Source organism: Podarcis liolepis, assembly GCF_965112155.1.
Source record: "Podarcis liolepis genome assembly, chromosome: 3".
NCBI classification, from domain to species: domain Eukaryota; kingdom Metazoa; phylum Chordata; class Lepidosauria; order Squamata; family Lacertidae; genus Podarcis; species Podarcis liolepis.
In genome coordinates this window covers 109,208,388-109,233,222 of record NC_139557.1, presented here as the reverse complement: position 1 = coordinate 109,233,222, position 24,835 = coordinate 109,208,388, and the positions used below count along the sequence as shown (strand labels likewise).

At 42.5% G+C, this 24,835-nt stretch overlaps 1 protein-coding gene and 1 long non-coding RNA gene across 9 annotated transcripts in view; one reads left to right on the top strand and one right to left on the bottom strand.

The window, feature by feature from the left end:
* The window catches only part of LOC310702676 (stonin-1-like), a 26,813-nt gene extending 7,752 nt beyond the window's left edge, over window positions 1-19,061 (bottom strand). The window contains exons 1-3 of one of the 5 annotated variants that reach the window (XR_014523579.1): window positions 18,719-18,904; window positions 16,866-17,594; window positions 1,131-3,090 (exon numbers count right to left, since the gene is read on the bottom strand). Coding sequence is in view for 3 of the 5 variants with exons in the window: in XM_083494649.1 (XP_083350775.1) it covers window positions 1,131-3,039 (1,909 nt within the window). In the remaining 2 variants the exon portion in view is untranslated. Of the gene's footprint in view, window positions 1-1,130; window positions 4,351-9,521; window positions 10,083-16,865; window positions 17,595-18,718 lie in introns of those variants that run through there. The other 4 variants (XM_083494649.1, XR_014523578.1, XM_083494648.1 and 1 more) reach the window with 4 other exon arrangements.
* Window positions 18,991-24,835, top strand: LOC310702835. Of its 4 annotated transcripts, none has more exons than XR_014523659.1 (4): window positions 18,991-19,097; window positions 22,229-22,319; window positions 22,880-22,951; window positions 24,617-24,835. It is a non-coding gene; the product is annotated as an uncharacterized lncRNA (long non-coding RNA). The 4 variants fall into 4 exon arrangements; XR_014523660.1 differs by lacking the exon at window positions 18,991-19,097 and adding an exon at window positions 19,104-19,311; XR_014523661.1 differs by lacking the exon at window positions 18,991-19,097 and adding an exon at window positions 21,274-21,588.

Here is a 24,835-nt window from a genome sequence, read left to right as displayed (position 1 = left end):
AATGAGGTGTGGGGTTTCACTGCCATGTGTTGAACTTTGGCTCTTTCCGATAACTATGCTGCATGATTCTGCTTTTACTTAGCAAACATAATGCAACAGCTAACAGAATACATTTTTTAAAACATATGCTATTTTTAGTGTGCGGTACACACAAATGAGTATGCAACATGAAAGTAAAAAAGGCTGTTGTATGTTTCCATGTGTACCTCCTCCTTATCATTTTATGGAGGTCTCTATTTTTAAATTTCTTAGTAAGTTGCAATATTTCTAAAAACAGCAATTAGACAAGCTATTATTACTTTCTCATTTTTGCTTTTAATGATCATACATATTTTTCATTCTGCAACTTTTTATATTCGTTGTCTGTGGACCATAAGTAAATTATATTCTTATATCACCTTCAAAGTAATACAAAAGATCAGTCGTAGAATGGCCTCTATGCATTGCCATTTCCAAGGACAACAGAATTTCTTCCTGCAATCTAACATGAAATTTTTTTTTTTTTTACTTTTTGCATACATTTGAAGATGCAGAGATGCACTTCATACCTGGAAAGGTGATATCAAATTTATATGGATGTCCAAGATGGAAAGACACCAGTTCCAGAACAATTTATAAATTTTTGCCCCTACACACTTCCTTTTCCAATATCAATATACATTGTAGTACATGCAGTGAATTTACAGAAGTTAATTGTAGCCACCTAGGGAGAGGGAGTTTGATTCCTGGATCTAATAAAGCAAAATCCCAGAATATGAATGAAACAAAATAAACACTTTCAAATATGAAGGTGCCAAGACTTCTTAAACGGAATGTGAAAAGCAGGCCTAATTATCACTTGGCTTGAATCAAGCATCTATCAGAGCTGCTTTGTTAGGTTGGTGTGGTTAAAATATTCAGATTTCTAAAGCACAGGAATGTGTGCTATATCAAGAGTGTCTTTCTTTTTCCCAGCTCAATAGCACACACAATTCACCATCTGCAGCCTTCATGCCATACATTTTAATCAATTGGCCAGTAAAATCTCTGGAGTCGTCATATTGTTAACCCACTCTGAGAAAATGCAATTCCCTTTCAGCACAGCTTTATACCATTTTTAGAAAAAATCTTTATATAAAACAAATATTTACTTGAGTTTTTATCTGGAAGTCTGTCAATCTTCCACACAATAGCTCTATAGGCACTTTCATATTTGGCTGTTCCAATTGAGACCTGTATTACAGGATCAGATTCAATCTCAGTTAAAGAGCCAAGACATGTTCTTCTGTTCATTTTTGCTTTCAGAGACTTCTGTCTTTGGAGGTTCATGGTCCAAAGAGTTTTAATCCACTGTAAGGGAATAGGAAAGTGTACCATAATACTTTCACAGGGTTTCATGGAATTTGAATGCGCTGAAGTCAGAGCAGAAGAGGACATGTTTATGAAAGCTTGCAGTTCAACATAAGCTCCTTGTACTACCACCATGGCCTTGACAGAAAATGGAAGATCAGCTCCATTATACCATGTCCTGAAACGCATCAGTTCTAACCTACAGCCTTCTGTAGGTGTAAATTTAATTATCCTTGACTGCTCAAATTCTTGTTTTTTCACACATTGATGGAAGTGATAGTCAATGATTTCAATCCATTTTTTCGCATCCTTTTCAAAGTAGTGCTCATCTTTCCTCTGAAGCTCCAGATCATTCAGCGTCAAAAAGCACTCAGAGTTTCCATTCACAAAACTCAAGCAATAAATATGGGTGATGACAGCACTTTCAACTAGCTTCCCTTCTGCTTTAGTGATCCTCCCTGTAAAGTTGTCCACTATCTCCAGGATCATTTCCTGTTCTTCATAGTGTTTTTTTGGTTTTGAAATAACAGGAAGCTTCATTAACTCTTCCTCCACTATCACCAGGAAGTCAGTGAAGTCATTGTAATCAGTCGTTCCCAGCTTTAGCATCTGTTCTATCTCTGGTTCATGAACCACTTCAGCTTTGGGATGATACTTCTTCCTCTCCACATAAGACACATGCTCAATTTTCACAGTATGGATTTTCCCAGAGATACTGCAGTTCTCTAGCTTGGGTTCTGAAAGTTTACAAAATGGCTGCAGCTGAAATTCTTTGAAAGGTTTCTCAAGGCCCTTTTCATAATACATTTGTAGGATTCCTCCAGGTAAGACCTTAAGGTATATAGGCCCCCACTGCCTTGATGACATCATATTCTTCTTTTCGGGAATCCTCAACATGAAAGGCCAGCCATCTTTTCTTTGGATGCTGAAGAGGCTGTGTGGAAGAAACGAAGAAAAAACATCTCCTGTATACATGTATGGCATGGCTGTCAGAGTCCTTTCATTATCTGAAGTATCAGTTTGCAAGTGCTCAAGCCTCTCACAAATATAGTGGAATGATCCCTGATTGAGACTTTTCTGATCAGGGAACCTGTCCTTTTCACTGGAAGAGCCACTATCCTTTTCAAGGTTTGCATCCTTTTTGTGCACATTGATGGATGTATCTGGTGAATCTTCTGACCAAAATGGACTAGCAAAAGCACAGTCATTCTGAATGTATTGGAAGAATGTTTCTGATTCCAGGGAATCTTCTGATTTCTTTGCGCTTTCCTGATGAGTGGCATTTGTACCATTTAATGGCTCTGAGACTGAACATTCTGAGTGATGCTGAGCCTGCGAGGTACCAGTAAGTTTTTGAGAAGATGACCCACCCACTGGCAGAATATTAATGTTGGATGACAACTCTGGAATAGGATAAAGGTGCTGAATTCCAGATTTTGAAAATAAAGGGCTGACCGAATAATCTTTAGTGGGTGTACATAGTGGAGAATTGCTAGGAGGTCCAGGGCTAAAGTAATAGTCAACTACAGGAGAGGGGAGAGGAGTATTGCTGGAAGATGGAGATTGGCTCAAGGAATCAGGCATTTTGGGCAGATGGAGTTTAAGCCCGTTTGCTTTGCAGGCACTATGACTTTCCCCTGCTTTCTGAGGAGAATGGAATAGGGGTTCATCTTCAAATGTAACCCAATTTGCAGGATTCGTTGTAAACATCTTGTTGGAACAAGTTGGAGATACACAGCTGAAGTCTCACTTGCAAATCATCTGTTTAAAAAGAGAAAATGGAATGTGTAAGAAAATGCATACTATCTTTCTAAGAGCACATCCCCATGACAGACCAGTTCCAAACCTTCGAGGAATCCTTGAAATTGTGATTGTGAATGAACTGGAGAACCTCCCAGGGTTTTATGGCTAGAATAGTGAAACTGATTTTAAATGAGCATAATAGATATTTTAATCAGCCCTAGACATCTTATACCTTGGAGCCTAGCGGTTCTTAATGAATGGCAAAGATGACAAATCCAAAAGGGAGCGACCAATTCTGAATAGCCAAAAAAATTGTGGGGACTCACCTTATACAAATATGGATATGCAATATATTTCTACTTTATTTGCAGTAATTTACGATAATGCAGGGTAGGGACAAAAAAAAAGAAAGGCATTTTCTCTACCCCGGATTGCTGATATTGACAAGCTTGTATTATCAGTGGCTACAAAAACCAAGGATACAAGGCAAGAGCTTATTTTTATAGGCATACAAAGAAAACATATTTGTGGGCGATATTTGTATCCTAGTGTCCGTGGGCACTTCCAAACAGCTTGCTTATACAGTAGAGGATTCATTATTGTATTGTTTGCATAAAGTTTGCAGAGAGCTTAGACAATGACAGCTATTAACTGAGCATTCATTCCAATTTATTTGTGGGGAGGTTAGACGATGCTGAGTCAAGAAATCTTTATGACACACTTTTCAGTGCATTTTCCTTATCACAAAAAGGCCATGGCAGGGGAATAGATTTGTTTTGCAAGACTGCCAAATCAACTTTCATTGTACAACCTGAATTTACTGGTAAGTGCGTGCATACACCCACACTGATATTATATGAAAAGAAGCCTTAATTTCTTAATCATATGCTTCAATCAGGAGCTCGTTCATAATTACAATTCTGTTTCCTCTGCTAATGCAGTTTTGAGACAACACTTAATTTGGTCCCTCTTCATCAGGGTTATAAAGGCAATTATTCCCAAAACATTTTTTTTACAAAATGCAATATACTAAAGAAGCATGGAGATAATATAAAATGTTTGTTTAGTAAAGGGCTTCAGGATTATATACAATATAGTGTAGTCCCAATTATTTTAGTGTAATGCTCAAGAACAAATGGTTTGAATTCCTTTTTGGAATTCTAGTTTTTGCAAGTTGCCAAGTATTTAATGCTCCAGCCAATAAACACAATAAGATAGACTTTTTCCAGATGAAATCCTTCTCTGTGGTGTCTATTCCTATGCCTGTCAACAGAATTACTCATGGAACTTTGAAGTGTCAGGCATAGCCCTATTGGCTTTAGCCCAAACGTAGCAGAGTTTTCCTGCACAGCGAAGAAGCTGGTTGCGGCGGTAATGACTAGTCAGCTAGACTCAGAATAACTATTTACAGGATTTATTAAAAGGAAAAAATAAAACCAGCAGAGTTTCTGCATACAAATAAAAGCAAAATAAATCCTTTCTTTCTTTCTCTCTCTCATAACCATACACAGCACTTCTAACTCCTAACACACCTCACATCAAACTGTGCTAGCAATCCCTAGATAACAGAGTTGAGTGCTGCTCGTTAACCAATCAGAGTGAGTAGTTTCTAGGTCAAGCAGACCTGGGCTTTCTGCCAAGAGTAAATTGACACCAGCTTGAGTTAATTGTGCTAAGCTAGAATCTGCAAGTTTCCCACGAGAACCAATTAACAGAAACTGAACACCCCCTCACAGATTCTGCTGAACAATTAACACCAAATACACCTATGTAGGAGATTATTTTTCCAGCAAACCTAAACCCTTGCACATTTGCTTGTTCTTTATCTTTGCCAATGGTTTAGTTAATACATCTGCTACATTTTCTTCACTTGACACATAAGTACAGGTGATTACATTGTCTTGTACACAGCAACGCACATTTTGGTATTTTACAGAGATATGTTTGGAACGTGATTTGAAACCCTCTGTTTTACTTAAGGTTATACAAGCTTGATTATCAATGTAAACTTGTACTGGTTCTCCACAATTTACATTTAAATCTGCTAACAAATGCTTGAAATAAATCACCTCGTTGCACAATTCACTCAATGCGGCGTACTCTGATTCCGTTGATGACACACTTACAACGTCTTGCTTGCGTGACCGCCAGCTGATTAAAGCTCCACCGACCATTATAACTAGTCCTGTGACAGATTTTCTATCTGGCAAATTTCCCCAGTCACTATCACAGTAGCAACTCAACATTTCATCCTCGGAAGAATTTAATTGTAACATATAGCCAATTGTCTGTTTGAGATACCTCAGAACTTGTTTTACCCCTTTCCAGGCATTTAGTGTGGGTTTTGAGACCAATCTACTTAATATGCCTACTGCATAGCTAATATCAGGTCTGGACCACTGTGCTAGATACAATAAACTTCCAATTACAGAGTGATATACATCAGGATGTTCAAATTCAGGACTCTCATCTATGTGAAGTGTTTTTATGAAACCTGGATCCATAGGCACCACTGCCCCTTTGCAATCCTGCATCCTGTATGTAGTCAGTAGTTGCTTAACTTTGTTCTGCTGACTAATTAGGCAGCTGCCATCTTGGGCCCAGCACACTTCCAACCCTAGATATGTCCTAACCGGGCCTAAGTCTTTCATTTTGAACTTACTGGACAATTGCTTGGCAAACCTTTTAGTTTGTTTATCTGTTTTACAGGCATACAATACATCATCTACATAAATCAGACAAAACTCTTGATCACTGCCTGTACCACGTACATAAACACAATTGTCAGCTGTACTCTGCTTGAAACCAAATGACACTAAGGCCTCATGGAAACATTTGTTCCAAGATCTTGCAGCCTGTTTGAGACCATATAGAGCTTTGTTTAATTTTAACACTCTATTGGAACCTGTCTCATAACCAGGCGGTTCGGCTAGATACAGGTCTTCTGATATTGATGCATGTAAATATGCAGTCTGAATGTCAAAATGGTTTAACAGGAGTTTTCTCTTTGCTCCAAGCGTTAAAATCAGCCTTACACTGTCCCCCTTAGCAGTAGGGGAAAAAGTCTCGTCATAATCTTTTCCAGGCCTCTGAGAGTATCCTTGAGCGACTAAACGAGCTTTGTATTTGTACTCTCCTGTCACCAGAGGTTTAAGTTTGTACACCCACCTGCAGCCTACAATCTTTGCCCCCTCAGGCGCTGCTACTGGTGTAAAAACCTTATGCTCATTCAGAGAGGACATCTCTTCCTCCATTGCCTGTTTCCAGCGCTCTGCCTCCTCTTTTGGTAACTTTAACACCTCCTGAAAACTCTTGGGTTCTGCAATTACACTAAACACATTTGCAGTATCTGGAGAAAAACGCACTGGAGGCACTCCTTTGTTTTGTCTTTTAGATCTTCTGGGAGAAAATTTTTCTTCTGACCCACTTTCCTCCTCAGAACTACGACCTCTCTTTTGTTGCTTAGCAACTGGTATCTGGCTAACTCCACTTTCTTGAGAGCTCTTATCTGAACTTTCCTCCCCCTCAGACTCTGATTCTCTGTGTCTACTTTCAGAGTCATGAAGCTCCTGGGAAGGTTCAAACCAAACCTCAGTATTGGCATGTAGTCTCTCCCAGCCACTATGTTCACAAAAACTGGCATTTCTGGAGATCACAATGCCATTTGTCCCTTCAGCAAAGCGGAAACCTTTTCCCAGCTCCTGGTAACCCACAAACACTAACTGTTTGGTCTTAGGATCTCCCTTCTTTCTCATTTGTTTCGGAATTAATACCCAGGCTTTTGATCCAAACACATGCAAATGGTCAATTTTAGGTTTTTTCTGAAACAATTTAAAGTACGGGGTTGTACCTATTGTTTGATGAAAGAGCCTATTTTGGAGATAACACGCGGTGAGCATGCTCTCCCCCCAATAAGACATGGGCAAATCAGCATCATCAAGCATGGCAAACATCATATCTTGTAAAGATCTGTTTTTTCGCTCTGCAACGCCATTCTCCTCTGGGGAAAAAACATTCGTTTTTCTATGCCCAATGCCACGCTTTTGTAACCAATCTTTAAAGGCATTTGACATAAATTCGCCACCTCTGTCCGTCTGAATCCTTTTGAGTTTAATGGACAGAAATCTTTCCACAGATGCCACCCAGCCTTTAAACTTAGTGAACACGTCACCCTTATTCTTCATGGGAAAAACCCAAGAATAACACGTGGCGTCATCCACAATTGTTAGTGAAAAACGCGCTCCACCCCTGCTTACAGCAAATGGACCAATTACGTCCATGTGAACCAGCTGTAGCGGTGACTCACTAACTCTGTCACTTCTGGGGTAAGAGACTCTGTGGGTTTTAACCTTTTTACACACATTACAATCAAGGTACTTGTTACAACTCTTTAAATTACCCCCATCAGCCAATTCAGACATTTTTAGTACACTTTTCCAGCAGGCATGCCCCATTTTCCTATGCAATAAGTGCACACAGTTGTCATGTATAGCTTTGTTATTCACTGCAGGCTGAGATTTACTGACTACTGCTGCAACTTGAGATCCTGCTTTAAGCCAAAACAAGCCTCCCTCTGACTTAGCAGTGCCTAAAATCTCACCAGCCTTCTTAATAATGCAACTGTCTCCTTCAAAATACACTTTAAACCCAGCTTTTAGCAAACAATCTACAGACATCAGATTGCTCCTTAATGAAGGCACACAAAGTACATTTTGCAGGCATTCACGAAGACAAGGAACAAAAACTGCACCCCCCGAAATCACTTCGGAAGTACTTCCGTCTGCTAGAGCCACCTGGCTGCGCTGTGCTGAGTTCTTGGAAACAAACAATTCATCTGAATTCACGATGTGGCGAGATGCTCCCGAATCGACCACCCAGACCGCTTGTTTCTCATCAGCAATCTTGACCTCGCCGGTCACCAGCTGAGCCGACTGTTTTCGTTTGAAGAATTTCTTTTTACGCTGCTGCTGCTGCTGATCTCGTCTCTGCTCCTGCACCGGCAACTGAGACTTGACCAACTCCGGACATTGTCGTTTTAGATGCGCTGAAGACCCACATCGGAAACAACGCCTAACAGCAAACGCTGACTCCTCACCAGTACGCTGCTTTTGCTTCACCTCTGGCACGGCATGAGAACTCCTTCCAAACCGTCCACCTGTAGAAGCCTCTGCAGCCACCGACCTTTCTTCCCTCTTCTGCCATTCTTCAATCAAACGCCCAGTAACGTAACTGACTGATAAATCACGCTCCTGTATGCCTTCTAGAGACAAAACTAAATTATCCCAGCTTTCCGGGAGAGAACTCAAAATAATAGCCACCTTCTCCTGCTGGTCTAACGCACAGTCTCTTTCCTGTAGTGCAGCAAACTTTAACTGTAAACTGTGTAGGTGTTCCTGCATTGTAACCCCAGGCTGTAACATTGCCTTGTACAATGCCTTGTGAATGAACAGCTTGGAAACCGCTGTCTCACGCACATGGAGTTCTTTAAGTGCTTGCCACACACCTCTAGCTGTCTTGATTCCCCTCACATAGGGCAACTGGGAATCTTCCAGCCCCAAGACAATTGTGGCCCTTGCTCTTTGGTCTTTATCGAGGTCTTCATCATCAGGCTTCGTAGGAAACTTACTCACCACTTGCCAGAGACGATCCCTCTGCAGCACTGCCTGCATGCGTTCCGACCACAGCAAGTAATTGGAGTCATTCAGACGCTCAAAAGCCATCTGAACTGGTTGTGAGGCCATCTTGAGAGCGATGTCCCTGGAACCCGGAACCAGCTACTCACGACCACCGAGAGAGAAAACAGGAACCACAGCACCCAGCACTCACACGCTGCAGCTGTTGTCCTTGTGTCCACTGCGTCACCAGCTCACCACAGTCAGGAACCAGCCAGTGTCCATCTGCTGCACCAACAGGAACAACAACTTCTGGAACTACTGGAACCAACACCGTTGATGCTGACACCACCACAACTCAGGCTGGCAGCACAATGCCCATAACCTCATGGAACTTTGAAGTGTCAGGCATAGCCCTATTGGCTTTAGCCCAAACGTAGCAGAGTTTTCCTGCACAGCGAAGAAGCTGGTTGCGGCGGTAATGACTAGTCAGCTAGACTCAGAATAACTATTTACAGGATTTATTAAAAGGAAAAAATAAAACCAGCAGAGTTTCTGCATACAAATAAAAGCAAAATAAATCCTTTCTTTCTTTCTCTCTCTCATAACCATACACAGCACTTCTAACTCCTAACACACCTCACATCAAACTGTGCTAGCAATCCCTAGATAACAGAGTTGAGTGCTGCTCGTTAACCAATCAGAGTGAGTAGTTTCTAGGTCAAGCAGACCTGGGCTTTCTGCCAAGAGTAAATTGACACCAGCTTGAGTTAATTGTGCTAAGCTAGAATCTGCAAGTTTCCCACGAGAACCAATTAACAGAAACTGAACAATTACAGTTATCACTTATTACTTTGCCAGCATCGCCCAGGGTGCTGTGGGATTTGGGGGGGGGCAAGAGCCACTGGGAGGCTTAACTGCCTTTGTTTGGGTCCATGAAGCGTTTGAGAGGTGTTGGAAGTAAGCAGAGAGGGGAATTCTTGACCACCAACTTAAGGAGACTGGGCCAGCTGATCCTGAAGAAAGTGTCCCCAGATAAAAACTTGTGGCAGGACTCTGATTTGCAGTTTAGGATAGAGGGTGAAATGGACTGGCCCAGGGACAGCAAGAAGAAGAGATGAAGGGGATCATCTGAGGCACTTTCTTTATTCCTCTTAACAGCCCATCACCTCATCTGGAAGTTAGCTTGGCTATCCCAAGAATAGAAGTGGGCCAGGCATACAGTCTAACCCGTCCCACTCAAAAAAAACCCAAAAAAACCTCTATTATTTGTCTGTTAATATATGTGTGATTTTTCCCCCTGTTTTACAAAAGCCATTTCCTGTTGCCCTTCTGGAAAAGAATCTTGAACATGTTTGCAGTTTAGATATTATGGACAGCAGATGTACTAATACAGATCAAAGCAGAACCCTGCATTAAATTTCTGGTGTTAAGGTTTTGCACACGTGCTCTGTCATATTAATTAAATGTATCAGTTTTTGTTCCTTCTGATTTCATGAAAAATGTTAAGTTCCACAAGAGTCATGAACACCTTTCTCTTCACTTGCTGCATTAGAATGGCATTCTGCTTCACCATGAAGTTAACAGCTCTGGAGAAAAATGGAGCCAGTCTTAAAGAAACACAAGCACAGCTACAGCTTCTAATTCTTCCAATTCCTGAGCTCTTTATCACTAACAAGCCTGCCACAGAATAATTAAATATTAAAGCACAATTTGCGGCTGGACAAAGGAGCATGGAGATCAGGTGTGCCAGTGAGCAAAGAAGCATGGAGATGAGGCGTGTCCGTGGGCAAAGATACATGGAGATCAGGCAGATGGGGAGCATGAAGATTGGGCATGCAGCTGGGCAAAGGAGCATGGAGATTGGACATGTGGTACGTCAGGCACGCACGCACACACACACACACACACACACACACACACAAGGGAGCAAGGGAGGAAAGAGGTTGAACAACACAGGCCAATGTGATGGGTCTTATTTTTACTTTGTGGCGTCTGGGAGGGAAGTCAGCGATTCAGCATCGGCAGTGGCTTCATGAAACTGTGCTTTCTGCCAGTTGCTTCTAGGCAAAGGCATGTTGCACACACACACGGTGTGAATCACGATGTATTGCCAGGTCAATTATTTTTAAATGGTAATCATGATGTGGTCTAGAAACCGGTATTGAACAATGTATCGGTATACAGTGGTACCTCGGGTTAAGTACTTAATTCGTTCCAGAGGTCCGTTCTTAACCTGAAACTGTTCTTAACCTGAAGCATCACTTTAGCTAATGGGGCCTCCCACTGCCACCGTAGCACGATTTCTGTTCTCATCCTGAAGCAAAGTTCTTAACCTGAAGCAGTATTTCTGGGTTAGCGCAATCTGTAACCTGAAGCGTATGTAACCTGAGGTACCACTGTACTGTATAGTTCAGCTCTACTGGCCATCAGGCAATAGCTTTTCCCATCTGCCTTGTCTCACCCTCCAGCCCTAGGAACCTTCGGAATGGAGCTGCTGCCATGGGCATTATGTGTATGTGTATTTTAATGAACTGAATAAAATAGAAGATTATGAGTCATGGGGATGGGGAGTGTGTGTATATGAATTCAACTGTTCTTAATTTACTTTTTTGGCTGCTATTTTGTTAATGTTGTTAATATTGTTTTATAAATTATGAATGCTGTAGTACTTTATGAATCCTATGACTTTTATTGTAATTGTGCTGTTTATCTTTTTTTTAAAGTTGTTTTGTTAATGGTGTTTTATAGACGATTTAATTATTTTATATTATTTATGTTGCATTTGGGATGTTCTCTTATGTTATTGTTACTAAGCCACTTTTCAATTCATTTGAATGAAAAGTGGCATAAAAATATAATAAATCAAATCGAATCTGGTCTGGTCTCAGAGCTAACTGCTAGGCATGTGGGCGCAAGCTCATCTTTGATCACCAATATGATTCAGAGCAAGGGACGCTGGTGGCGCTGTGGTCTAAACCACAGAGCCTAGGGCTTGCCAATCAGAAGGTCGGCAGTTCAAATCCCCGTGACGGGGTGAGCTCCCGTTACTTGGTCCCTGCTCCTGCCAACCTACCAGTTCGAAAGCACATCAAAGTGCAAGTAGATAAATAGGTAACGCTCTGGCGGGAAGGTAAATGGCGTTTCCGTGCGCTGCTCTGGTTCGCCAGAAGCAGCTTAGTCATGCTGGCCACATGACCTGGAAGCTGTACGCCGGCTCCCTCGGCCAGTAAAGCGAGCTGAGCGCCACAACCCCAGAGTCATTCGCAACTGGACTTAACGGTCAGGGGTCCCTTTACCTTTATGATTCAGAGCATAAAGCACTGAAACAAGACCTGGTACACCTGAGTAAAATGCAGCGGTGAGGAGACATCTGCATGCATATAGGCAGCTTGAGTGAACATAAAGTTTGAATTCAAGCAGCTCTTCCCTATGCGGATTTGAAGATTATACCTTTAAATAGTAAGCACTGAACATGACAGTTGAAATGTTTCAAGGAAACGAAAAGATGAATGCATAAATTCAAAGTTTCTCGAAAGTGTTTACCTATGTAAATGCAGCAGAAAGATATCACTGACCCTCCCATGTATGTGTAAAGCACTAATATGCATGCAGATTATAATCCAAAAACACACAAAGCTAAATTTATCAGGTGTTTGCATGGTGTGTTCACTCAGCAATTTGCATCATGTTCCCAATCTGAACAGTTAGAGGGAAGAGTATATCACTTTATTGCTTTTCAAGCAGGACAGAGTGTCAAGACAACAATCCTACAATTTCTGGTGTACAACACTTTAATATTCCTCCCTACACTGTTCCTTTAGGGTTTCTGGCAAAGATCCAAACTGGATGATCCTTAGGACTGAACCCTGTTCCTTCTACATGCAAAAGTGCTACCATCCCTTTAAAACCAATCTGCTAGTTTGAACTGCTTAAAAACCTCAAAGCAATGCAACTGTCTTGAGTTATTAACTGAGAAAAGTCAGGAAGTTCATATGTGTGTGTTAAGTAAGGACAAAATGCCAGTCTTAACTTGGAATTTCCTGCTAGTTTGATTTACATTCCAAATATTGCTTAAGTTCAACTTCTGGCTATGCCTCACCATGGCTGATGAGCTATTTTTATCCTCTTCCCTAACCACAACTATTTATACCAAAGAGTAATACCCTCTTTTCCATCAAAACATATAAAGCAGAAAAACACTTCTAGAAGTTTTGTGAAATAAAAATCATGGCCGAACATCTCACATACTTTGTACCCCTCAAGTTATAAACATTTCCAGATTCACAACTACTGTATGCCTTCTAGTTTAGGCGGCTTTAAAAAAAAATTTAACAGCATCATGATTTTTCAGATAAAGGAGTGTTTCATCTGAGCATAAGAGAAAAATCACAAGTATACAGAATCAATGGAAACTTATGTCTCTTTGTGTATACTACATAAAGTGGCTGGGGCAGCACAGTCAGGTGTGTATTATTAGCATTATTATTATTATTATTATTATTATTATTATTATTATTATTATTATTAAAAATGGGCACAGGATTCAGCATCACAGAGACCAAACAAGATGCAATGCAGGCAAGTTAGATCACCCACTTTTCTTTAAAGTTGCAGCCATAGAAACCACCAATTCAGAAAGGGTCCAGGGTGGGTAGATTAATCATTTTTCACACATACAGAAAGCATCCTCCTTGAAGCTGTTATTTGTTGTGTAGGTAGAATACTGAATATCCTGTTCTACATGACTTTGATGGCCTCAGGCTGTGAAGCAGTTTATGAATTTGTAAAATAAACTGAAAATAATTATGCTTTCCCACAAAGAACAAACAACTGGAGGCGGGGCACAATTTAAAGTAGGCTTTTCCTATTGGAATAGGAACTGGAATTCGCAACTAGTTTTGCCAAAGGCTTTCTAACCCCTTCCCACAATTCTCAGAAGCAGAACATAGCATACAAAAGTAAAAATATATAGGCACATCAGCTTGATTTGTGTAACAGTGTAACATAATTCCATTTTCTTGGTCCACAGTTCGGGTTACCTTTGTATAGACTTTTGATTGATTTATTTAGTACAAAGATCAGACAACCCTGGCTAATAGGACCAAAAAAATAAGAATGATTGGAATGCAACTGCCTTTCACAATAAAGGAGCTTGGCTGTCAGCTTGTCTGAAATCTAAAGTGAGTTTAAATCAGAGTAGCTGAGATGGCTATCAGTTGATAGCAATGTAGTGTCAATGATATGAGGAAATTGATATGAGGAAATTCTACCTTTGTGCAAATCATATTGGTAGAAACTGGAAGAGTTAATCTCTGAACACTTCTTGGCTCCTCCATACAGCCTTGCACACAAAGTATTGGTTAGTAAAGTATACTTCCAAGATATGGTGGGTTGGCAAGACCTTTTATTCACCACAGATAGGCTGAAGGCAAGGCTCCTACCAACAATGAAAACAGGGGGGATATGGATAATCACTAGTAGTTTGTATAAGCCCAGTACTAAAGCCAGCTTTGAAAAACAGCTAACTGGCAACTAAGTAGGAATGCTGGTCAGCAAGCAATTTAGTACAGTCATTCTTCCCAGCCCTTCTGACTGTATTTTAACCACCATGAATACTGGTTGGCAATAGAAAATGCTGACAACTTCGAGCACAGCCACTAACACAAGTAAGCCTCCCGTAAAACCTATCCTTTCTAAAGCAGCAGAACAGAAATTAATAATTTTGTAATTAAGGAACAAGTATTTTAAAAACCTAGCCACGTGATCCACTACCCTCAAGTGTGTTAGTGGAAAGCTGATGTTCCAAAACATCTCCATTTCTTAGCATTTTGTACAGCCAAATGCTCCCTCCTGCCACTGTGGAGGCTTTTCAGACATAATTTTCCACTCCCGTTGACCACAGCAAGCTCTGGGGCTCTGTGCCAGCTGAAAATTTAGACCCAAGATTTGTAGCTTGGCAATCAGAAACTAATGTTATCACAAAGTTGTTTGCTCTGAGGTTGACTATATTGGCACTGTTTTGCAAAGTTTTCATGAAGCTAACATCATTTTAAAGCTTCTGTACAACAATATATAACAAACCTAAATGGTGACTGTAAGCATAGGATGTAATAAACTCAGCACAAACTAGTGGTGAACAAATCTGGATTTGGAGCACAGGGTTCAAACACCTGCCAAACTCCAATTAGGCAAGTTTCTTGGCCTGAGTCTTGTCTGTAAAACAAGATAAAATTATTTATTTGTTACTAGCTATGGTGGCATCAAACATCCCTGCACTTTTGGAACATTACCTCTAACCTCCCTTCTGCCTCTTTTGATGGAAGATTGTGCTAATCATTTTAAAGCAGATTAGCTAATGGCAACTAGCTGCCCTACCTGAACCTCTGTTTCATCAGGCATGCCCCTAGTTAAAGACACTTAACTCTTGTGCCAGTTGTGGACAACCTATACTATATTGGCTAACATGTAGACAAGTTTGTATATGGTTGATTCCAACTTGGGTGGAGAACTGCTCTACATATTCTTAACATGCCTTCCATCCTATAAAAGGTGTTTATGGATTGCTATACGAATTAGATGTTATTACTGTACAAAGTTTAAGATATACAATAACTCAAACAGAAGCATGCCAGCACACACACAAACACTCAGGCGCACTGTTTAACTTTCAAAAATACTGAAACAGAGAAAACACATTTTCCTGAGCTCGCACCTAGCAAAAAGTCAAAGAATGCAGTGTTATCCCACAACCAGGGGTAGCCATTACCTCCAAAATTGGGACTGTTATATGTCCCATATATGCTAGAAACCCACTCCCACAATGGATTCCCTTAATTCTGCTCCACCCCGATTTTCCATGTACATCATATACCTCTGAACACCAGTTGTGGATGCTGCCCTCATGTCATGTTTGTAAGTTTCCCAGAGATATCTGATGAGCCAGTACAGGAAACTGGAGTACAGAACCAGATAAAATAAAGTGGCTTGCCCAAGACAACACACTGTGAGCAGAGCAAAGTTGGAATCTGAAGCACAAGCCAGGTTCCCAAAACAATTTCTTTGCCAATTAGCCTTCTCCCAAAACATTTCACCTTTTGATTCTCCCAAAAGACTGTTTCCAATATTAATTTCCCAATATATTTCATCCCACTTTCCACCCCTGTTTGTTCCCACTCCCCACCCCACAAGAAAAATAATAATCCATCACTACCAAAACAAAATACATCTGTTCACTTGCTTCACCTAGTTAAAGGAAAACAAAGGAGAAAATACAAGATAAAGAACTTGCACCATTCTCAAATCATTAGCCAACCATCAGGGAGGAAAACAAAGTCTTGTGGCACCTTAAAATTTTCAGCTGTGCTGCAACCAGCTAACATGGTTACAAATCTTTAGGGACAAGTAATTCTGGTACTTTTGTATCAATGTATTCACATGGCAACTGCAAACATTTTTACCCTTTTCAAAGTAGCAGATTCAGCGCACAAAGTACCGTATTTTTTGCTCTATAAGACTCACTTTTTCCCTCCTAAAAAGGAAGGGGAAATGTGTATGCGTCTTATGGAGTGAATGCAGGCTGCGCAGCTATCCCAGAAGCCAGAACAGCAAGAGGGATTGCTGCTTTCACTGCACAGCGATCCCTCTTGCTGTTCTGGCTTCTGAGATTCAGAATATTTTTTTCCTTGTTTTCCTTTTCCAAAAACTAGGTGCGTTTTGTGGTCTGGAGCGTCTTATAGAGCGAAAAATACAGTAACTACAATTGCCTATAATAGAGAAAGGAAGCCTAAAAGAAAGTCAGTGTTTGGCCCTGAAGGAGAAGACAGGCTGAATCTTTGGATTTTGAGAAAGAAAGTGACCCCTCAGATTTAATACTTGAAGATTGCTATTTACAAACCTTTCCCAAATAAATTATTAAAGTAAAAAGCACTCACTGCAGAGCTGCAGTGTTTGGAATGCAAGTATTTCTACTGTGTAGAAAAAGGACAAACTTTCTATATCGTTACGCTTTTAAATAACCATAACCCTCCAAATGAAGTGCATCCCTACAATTTCAATCTCAAGGTCATCCAACACATTTTAGCCACTGCCAATTCACCCTAATCAGGCACCTGGAATAGTGCAGGGCTAATTTTTTCCTTGCTTGCAAAGCATGCTTATAGCAGATAAATAAATACTCACAATCACAAACACAGATTATAGCCTCCTATTCACCTCTGGATCAAAGCACTGGAGTGGGGAGCCATCATTTTGACATTCTTTAAACCATTTAGTTGTCAGGACAACACTAGGTAAAATAACCTATACAGTGGTACCTTGGGTTACATACGCTTCAGGTTACAGACTCCGCTAACCCAGAAATAGTGCTTCAGGTTAAGAACTTTGCTTCAGGATGAGAACAGAAATTGTGCTCTGGCGGCGTGGCAGCAGCGGGAGTCCCCATTAGCTAAAGTGGTGCTTCAGGTTAAGAACAGTTTCAGGTTAAGAACGGACCTTTGGTGGGTAACGATAAGGATATAAATAGCTTCTAGCCACTGCAAGAACAGGAAAAAGCGATGGCAGTTCTTCCAGTCCAGTTAGTGAGGGGGGCAGAGGATGGGGTGACTTGTAATGTCAAACAGCAAAGAAAGGCTTGAAATGAAAGCAGCATCCAACAGCTATGGAGAAAATGGAATTAATAGAGTTAGAAAGGACTGTGGAGGTCATCTAATCCAACCTGTTGCTTAGTATAGGAACTGCAGCGCAGTATGCAGAAATAGCATCCCTGACAGATGGGTGCGCTCAAATACATCTAGTGAAGGAAGGCAGTCTTTTCCAGTGTTGAATAGCTCTTATTGTTAGGATGTTTCTTCTAATGTTTAGCCACAATCTGCTTTCTTTAACTTTCCACACCTTGGTTCTGGTCTTGCCCTTTGAAGCGACAGAGATTAAGTATTAGTGGGAAGAATAGTTTTTTCCGCCCCCCAAGAAAAGGTATGTATTGTATGTGGTATATCCAGCTCAACCAAAGTGTGTGCTTGCACAAACACAAACTCTGAAACGAGGGGCAACTTTAAATTTTACAAGCACACTTTGAAACGAAGGAGATGCTGTAAAACCACCAGCATAGAACTACTCTTGCTGGAACAGAGCTGCTTCCCTAAAATCGGAAGGAAACAACCGAAGTCCTGTGCACTTTTACTTGGAAGTAAATTTCACAATGTCCCATAAAGGGCTCGCTCTTTATTGTCAATTATTGTTGTTTTGTTTAGTTATTGTATGTTTGATTTGTTGGTGTTTTTTGCTATGTAATGTTCTTTCTTTTTCTTTTTCTGTTTTTTTCTTTTTCTTTTTTCTGTTTTTATTCTATAGTGAATTGAAACTAATAAAATGATTTTTTTATAAAAAGGGGCTCGCTCTCCCAGATAAGCGAACCGAGAATTACAACAGAATCAAAAAGAGCGTGGGGGGGGGCGCCTTAAAAGCACTAAACGTGGCATAAAGATTTTCGCGGACCGAATCAGATGCGCGAAGTGTTGTCGCCGTTATCCTTTTCTGCGGGGGGGGGATGTAAACACTGAGGTGAAATGCAAAACGTTCGCCTGCGGCAATTTGAGTAAAACGCGTGTGAGGCATCTGCCTTGCTGGCAATGGCAATAAACGAAGTCGTGTGCCCCCCCCACCTCCTTCTCCCCCTGGAGAGAGAAGCGGGGGGGGGGGTCTTCCACGAATTTCCCCCAATAGTTACTCTCGGGGTAGGGATTTGAAGCAGATGTCCACACGGTCCACAGCCCCCACCCCCACCCCCCCAACCAGCAGAAACTTCAGGAGGAGCCCCTCACCCCCCGACCCCATTGGAAGTCCGAGCAGCAATGCACATTTGCCATATAAATTGGGGGGGGGGGGAGTTCCTGTGAGACCGTTAAGCCCAGAGCTAATCGCACCATTATAAACCCCCCCCCCCGCAGACAGGGGCTGCACCCTCCCCTCCCTCACACCCGTCCCCTCAGACACCCCTCTTTCCGAAGGGAGAAGCGCCCACCCGCCATCCTTACCGGCGCGGGCGCCTCTCAGAGCTCCGACGAGCGCACTGAGGGAACGCAGCAGGGAGAGAAGGGAGACGGCAGACTCTGCCCGGAGGAAGGCTGGCCGGGACCCAAACCCCAGCCTCGCCTGGCGCGGAGCCGAGGAGAGTCGCCGCCCGCTCCCTCCTTCTCTCCTCAAAACTTCAGGACGGGAGGCCCCGCCCCCTCCTCCTCCGCTTCCCCCTCCCGCCCGGCCCTCGCGCTCCTTTTTTAACTGTCAAAAGCCACCAGCGCGCGACGATAAGGGGAATGCGCATGCGCGTCCAACGTCCAGAGCGCGAGAGCTTTTCAGCTCCCTGACGAGGGGCATCTACCGAACCGGAGTGAGGCGGGAGCGGGGGAAGGATGGGTAAGCAGGGACGAAGCTCCGCCTGCTCGTCTGGCCGGCTCGAGCCATCTGTGCGCAGGCGCAGTCACTTCCCAGGATTTGTTTTTGTTTGATGGGAGTGGTAGGGATTTTGGCGCCTTTTGGGGGCCTGAGGCGAAAAGCACCTCCATGCGTGGGGGGGAGGCGGATAGGAAGTTGGGACTTCTCAAGCAGGGCCTGGCCACCATGAGGCAAGGTGAGGTTGGGGGCCTCAGGAGGCAGGATACACAGGGACAGCAGAACCCCCATATGGACCTTGTTAACGGAGAAATCTGAGGGCTCCCTTGGACAAAAAACAAGGGCACCATCCAGGAATACCAGAGCAAAACAGCAGCCAGTAGGCTTGGTCTTTATTGAAGACTGTCGTGACAGGACTCCCACCTGCCACAAGGTGGAACAAGATGGAAGCCCCGAACAAAAGAGCCCCCAAACTTTTATTAGCTGCTAAACCCCCATGTTACACCCCCAAACTACATCACTAATACATCATGAAAGGGGAGGTCTGGTGGCAGTAATCTGAGCATCCTGGACCCTGCCCCATGGATCTCCTTGCCCTCTACCAAACATCCACCAAGTATAATAAAAAATATATTTACATTTCCCTATTTAACAGCCAAGTTAATCACACCAAGTTAATCTGGGTTTGTTATTTCTGGAATGGCTATCTGGCACTCAGGTATCAGGATGCCAGGAATTATCATTCAGGCAGAGGGGCTGCTGAGTAGCTGAGCTCACATGTGTATATGAATTTCTGAAGTTTCCCCAGTGAGCTAAAGTTTTCCCAGTGAGCCAGTACATAGATACATTTATCAGTGAATTGTTACATTTGGTATCGTGCAGCAAAGGCCCTTTGAATAGACAGGAAGAAACTGTGATTAAGTGTTTTGTGGGGACAAATCACAAAAGTCACAAAAGTGATTGTGCTGGTTTTGGTAGTGGGCTGCATGTGCATGATATCTGCTGGAGGGACAACCCCCCCCCCCAACCTATACATAAATTCCTGCAACAACCTTTATTCCGCACCTTGTTCCTTTGTTATTTGATGTGGGAGAAACATTCAGATGTGGCATCCCACATGTATACCCATCCATGCAGAAGGTCCCAGTTTCAACTCCTGGCAACTTCAGGTAGGGCTGGGAGAGGCCCCTGCATGAAACCCTGGAGAGCTGCTGCCAGTCAGTGTAGACCATACCAGACTAGATGGGTCAGTGGGTTGGATTGGTACAAAGCAGCTTCCTGTGTTCCTGTGAAGACTTGCTGCTTTCCTCCCTCCTTGTGAAGTTCCTGATCAATTGAATTCCTGCCTGTCATTACACAGTGGTCAATGGGGTTATTCCCAGGCACTGAGATTCAAATGTTGAAGAAGGGAAACTTCTGTGGTGCCTTAAATCAGGGGTAGGCAACCTAAGGCCCGTGGGCCGGATGCGGCCCAATCGCCTTCTCAGTCCGGCCCGCGGACAGTCTGGGAATCAGCATGTTTTTACATGAGTAGAATGTGTCCTTTTATTTAAAATGCGTCTCTGGGTTATTTGTGGGGCATAGGAATTCATTCATTTCCCCCCCCCCCCAACATATAGTCCGGCCCACCACATGGTCTGAGGGACAGTGGACCGGCCCATGGCTGAAAAAGGTTGCTGACTCCTGCCTCAAAGGTTTAACAAATCTATCATGGCATGAGTCTGCATAGGTTACAATCTGTTGGGGGCAGGTTGTAAACAGCAGGGTCAGAGGGAACCCAAATTACACAAGAGGGCCAGGGAGCCTATGAGCAAAATTCAGTGACCCAGTTCCACTTCCTCAGGTGGATTAGTCTTCCTCATGTGGCACGTCACACACACAATCAGCTGGACTATTTCCTAAGCAATAAATAAATAAATGCATCTTTATACTGGCTCCCTTTCCATTCCCTTCAAGATTCAAATCCTTTTACAGGCATGCACAGGTTTGGTTAGAAATGAGAACTATCTAGTTCAGTGGGCCACATTCCCTTGTAAGTAGGCACAGGATTGCAGCCCAGGTTTTCATTTATTAAAGCTGAACAGATTTAAAGCTAATTTATTCTGCTGTATTAGCAACTTTAAATCGTATCTGACCAGCTGAATTATGTTGCTTCACAAGAAATGAACAAGCGTTACCACAAGGAGCCATAAAGAAACAGCTCCATGCTTGCAAAGTTCTTTGACCATTGATGCTGCGGGACTGGCCCTACTGTTAGGTAGGGTGAGTTGGCTGTTTCAGGCAGCAGATCTTAGAATTCTAGAGTTGGAAGGGATCCTGTGGATCATCTAGTCCAACCCCCTGCAGTGCAAGAATATGCAGCTGTCCCATACAGAGATCGAAATGGAGGCAGGGGAGTGACAGCACATTGTTGGGAGGATAGGGCTGTGTGTACAATGCATAGCTTGCCCTGCACCCGCTAAGCTAACCTGCTGCCCTCAGATGTGGAGGATACAGTCCTGTTGCCATTGTTGAAGTAAGGTCAGTCTGGCTGCTTTTGGTACATGCAATTGGGAGGGGACTCCCTCTTGTCCTCCGGCAGCAAAATTCCTGCAGCTGGCCTAGCAAGCAAGGTTTGATAGCACTTAGAAAGCAGTGAGGATTTGTGCAACGAATCTATTTTTTCCTCCCACTGCTGTTTAGCATTGCCCTCAAAGGTCAAGTCTTTCATAGGTACAAGATAATAATGGAGTTCTCTTATGTGCCACCTCCCACCCTCACCCATTGCAGAGATTCTTTCAAACAATTACTCCTTGTTCTGAAACTTAAAATAAGCAGAGAATGGAGCTGCTGAATTTAAAACCTGCAGGGCCATTAATCTGCCATTACAACGTAATCTTGTTTCATTTCCTGTCCTTTCTCCAGTTTACATTAAAGTGCTGAAGCATCAAATCACTTACGGTTTTGCAGATTTACGCATGTCTTTGGGGCAAAAGTGCAGTTCTGTTCTTATTAAGCCCCTGAATGCAACTATTTTTTTCCCTCTTCAGTGTTCCACTACCACCCTCTCACATATAAATGCTCACACTGTTTTTCAAGCTATCTGTGCTTAAGGAGGGCAAATGTGACAGTGGCTGTACCGTAAGGGATAACTAAGCTGTACCCTTTCTTGATAGGGACACACTGATCAGCATTTTGAATCAACATATTTTGAACTGGAAAACTACTGGAAGATCCTGCCACTGATTCACTGCTGCAGGAGTCAAAGTATGTACAAAGGTCTCTTTTCCCCACTTATTTCCCCAGAGTAAACAGCAACAGAGGTCACACACATAGCTTTTCACTGCCTACGCACTGGCTCAGAGAATATTTGGCAAAAAAAAAAAGTCTATATCTGCCACTGAGTAAATTGGTGCAGATTGTTTAATATTACTTTAATCTTGCTGAAGAAAGCAATAGACTTGACTCTGCTCCTTCCAATCTCCCTCCTCTTCGCCTGCTGCTTCCTCCCTCCACCAATATGATCTAACAGTTTCATTCAGTATTAACTGAACCAAGATTTATCATAAAATAAGTTTCATATAAATTTTCTTTTCTATTTTGGCTATCTCAAAAATGTTGGAGAATTCCACCCTCACCAATGCCCTCTCCAAAGACTATGGTTGGTGAATCCCACCAACTCCTAACTTTACCACCTGCAAATGAGTTCTATTTGGGCAGTTCATTTTATATGGGAAGCAGCACTGAGGGAGGGGTTATTTAATTTATTCACCCTGAAGCTTCTGTGAGACACATACAGCATCTGGTTCAACATTACATTCTTTCAGAGGTCTAATAGAGAAACTGATGCTCATGCCATTGATGTCAGCATAAATAACTTGACTACTGTGATCTCAGAAGTAAGACAACTTCATGTGTGTATGCTAACAGATCTACCAACGTGTCTATACATACACAAGAATTTAGGGACAATTATGGGACGCGGGGGGCCTCTGCGGGTTAAACCACAGAGCCTAGGGACTTGCTGATCAGAAGGTCAGCGGTTTGAATCCCCACGACGGAGTGAGCTCCCGTTGCTCGGTCCCTGTTCCTGCCAACCTAGCAGTTCGAAAGCACATCAAAGTGCAAGTAGAGAAATAGGTACTGCTCCGGTGGGAAGGTAAATGGCGTTTCCGTGTGCTGCTCTGGTTTGCCAGAAGTGGCTTAGTCATGCTGGCCACATGCCCCGGAAGCTGTATGCCGGCTCCCTTGGCCAATAAAGTGAGATGAGCACCGCAACCCCAGAGTGGGTCACGACTGGACCTAATGGTCAGAGGTCCCTTTACCTTATACTACAGAAATGGGAAAGATAGAAATATGAAGGAGACATGATATGCAAATAATTACCCTCCTTGAAAGAGATAATAAATAGTAGTAGTCTCCTGAGTTTTACCATGATTTGCGAGTGCCCAGTTGTGACTGAATTCAGAGTTTCTGACAGCAATTTAAACTGCAAATTGCAGCAGTTTAACAAGTAGATTGGGGTTTCCCAAACTTGGGTCTCCAGCTGTTTTTGGGCTACAATTTCCATCATCCCTAGCTAGCAGGACCAATGGTCAGCAATGATGGGAATTGTAAGGAAACTCTGAATTAGATAAAATAAGCATGAAATTTTCTCTACTCCTGAAAGGATGCCCTCAATAGACACTGATGAGATCAGTAAGTCGGCCATCATGCCTGTCCAACTTGCCTACTTCAAAACCTCATAATAAAGTTAAGAAAACAGAAAAAGCTTTCATGCTGAGATACCACTGGCCTGTTATTCCCACCAGGATCCTGAGTAATCCAAAGAAAACAGCATATATGGGTGAGAGACAGGGAGAGGAGGCAAGCTCAAGAGATCTAGATAGGCCAGAGCACTAGTGTTAGCTCTAACAAAAAGGGTGAGCTCATTAAAGATAGAATAGACAGAAGTGACAACAATTTGTGTTACACTGATTTTAACATTGTGTTTTAAATTGCTATGTCCCACACCCTGGGATCTTATGGTGAAAGCTGGGTAATACATCAAATTATTAGTAATAATACAAAAGACACAGGTAGTGAGCTGTCACCAGGCACTGCAGTGCAACTTTCTTGCTGTGGTGTATCAGGGAGGTTACAAGGGATCTCTAATCAATAAAAACTCACAACCAGGTGACTGAGGTAACCCTTGTGTGGAAAAGTGAAGATATTACTTAAGCCAGACATGGCCAAACTTGGCCCTCCAGCTGTCTTGGGACTACAATTCCCATCATCCCTGACCACTGGTCCTGTTAGCTAGGGATGATGGTAGCTGTAGTCCCAAAAACAGCTGGAGGGCCAAGTTTGGCCATGCCTGGCTTAAGCAATGCAAATCTAGACTAAATCCAGTTATTGGTGGAGACTTTTCTTTCTCAGAGTTAATTAATTGCTGAATGGAGGTATATGTATGCATTCAATATGGTACTGGTTCCAGGGACTAATGAGGCTTGCACCTCCGTTGTGGGCAACTGCTGCAGGAGATTCTATTTAAAACAGTGCTGTTTCCTCTAATTCCACTGCAGTGACACCATGCTCTTTTGGTCAGAGCCAAGGCAAAACAAACACAGAGTTCCAGGGCATATACAGAGTTCCAGCTGAGCTGAGTGTACTGTCAATATGTCTGGTAGTCAAAGTATTTGTGGGCTTAGGGAACCTAGTGACTGCTGAACAAGCTTCTCTTCTAAACCAGCAAAGTGAATGGACTGTACACAGGGTCAATAAACCCTGCTGGGAAAAGATAA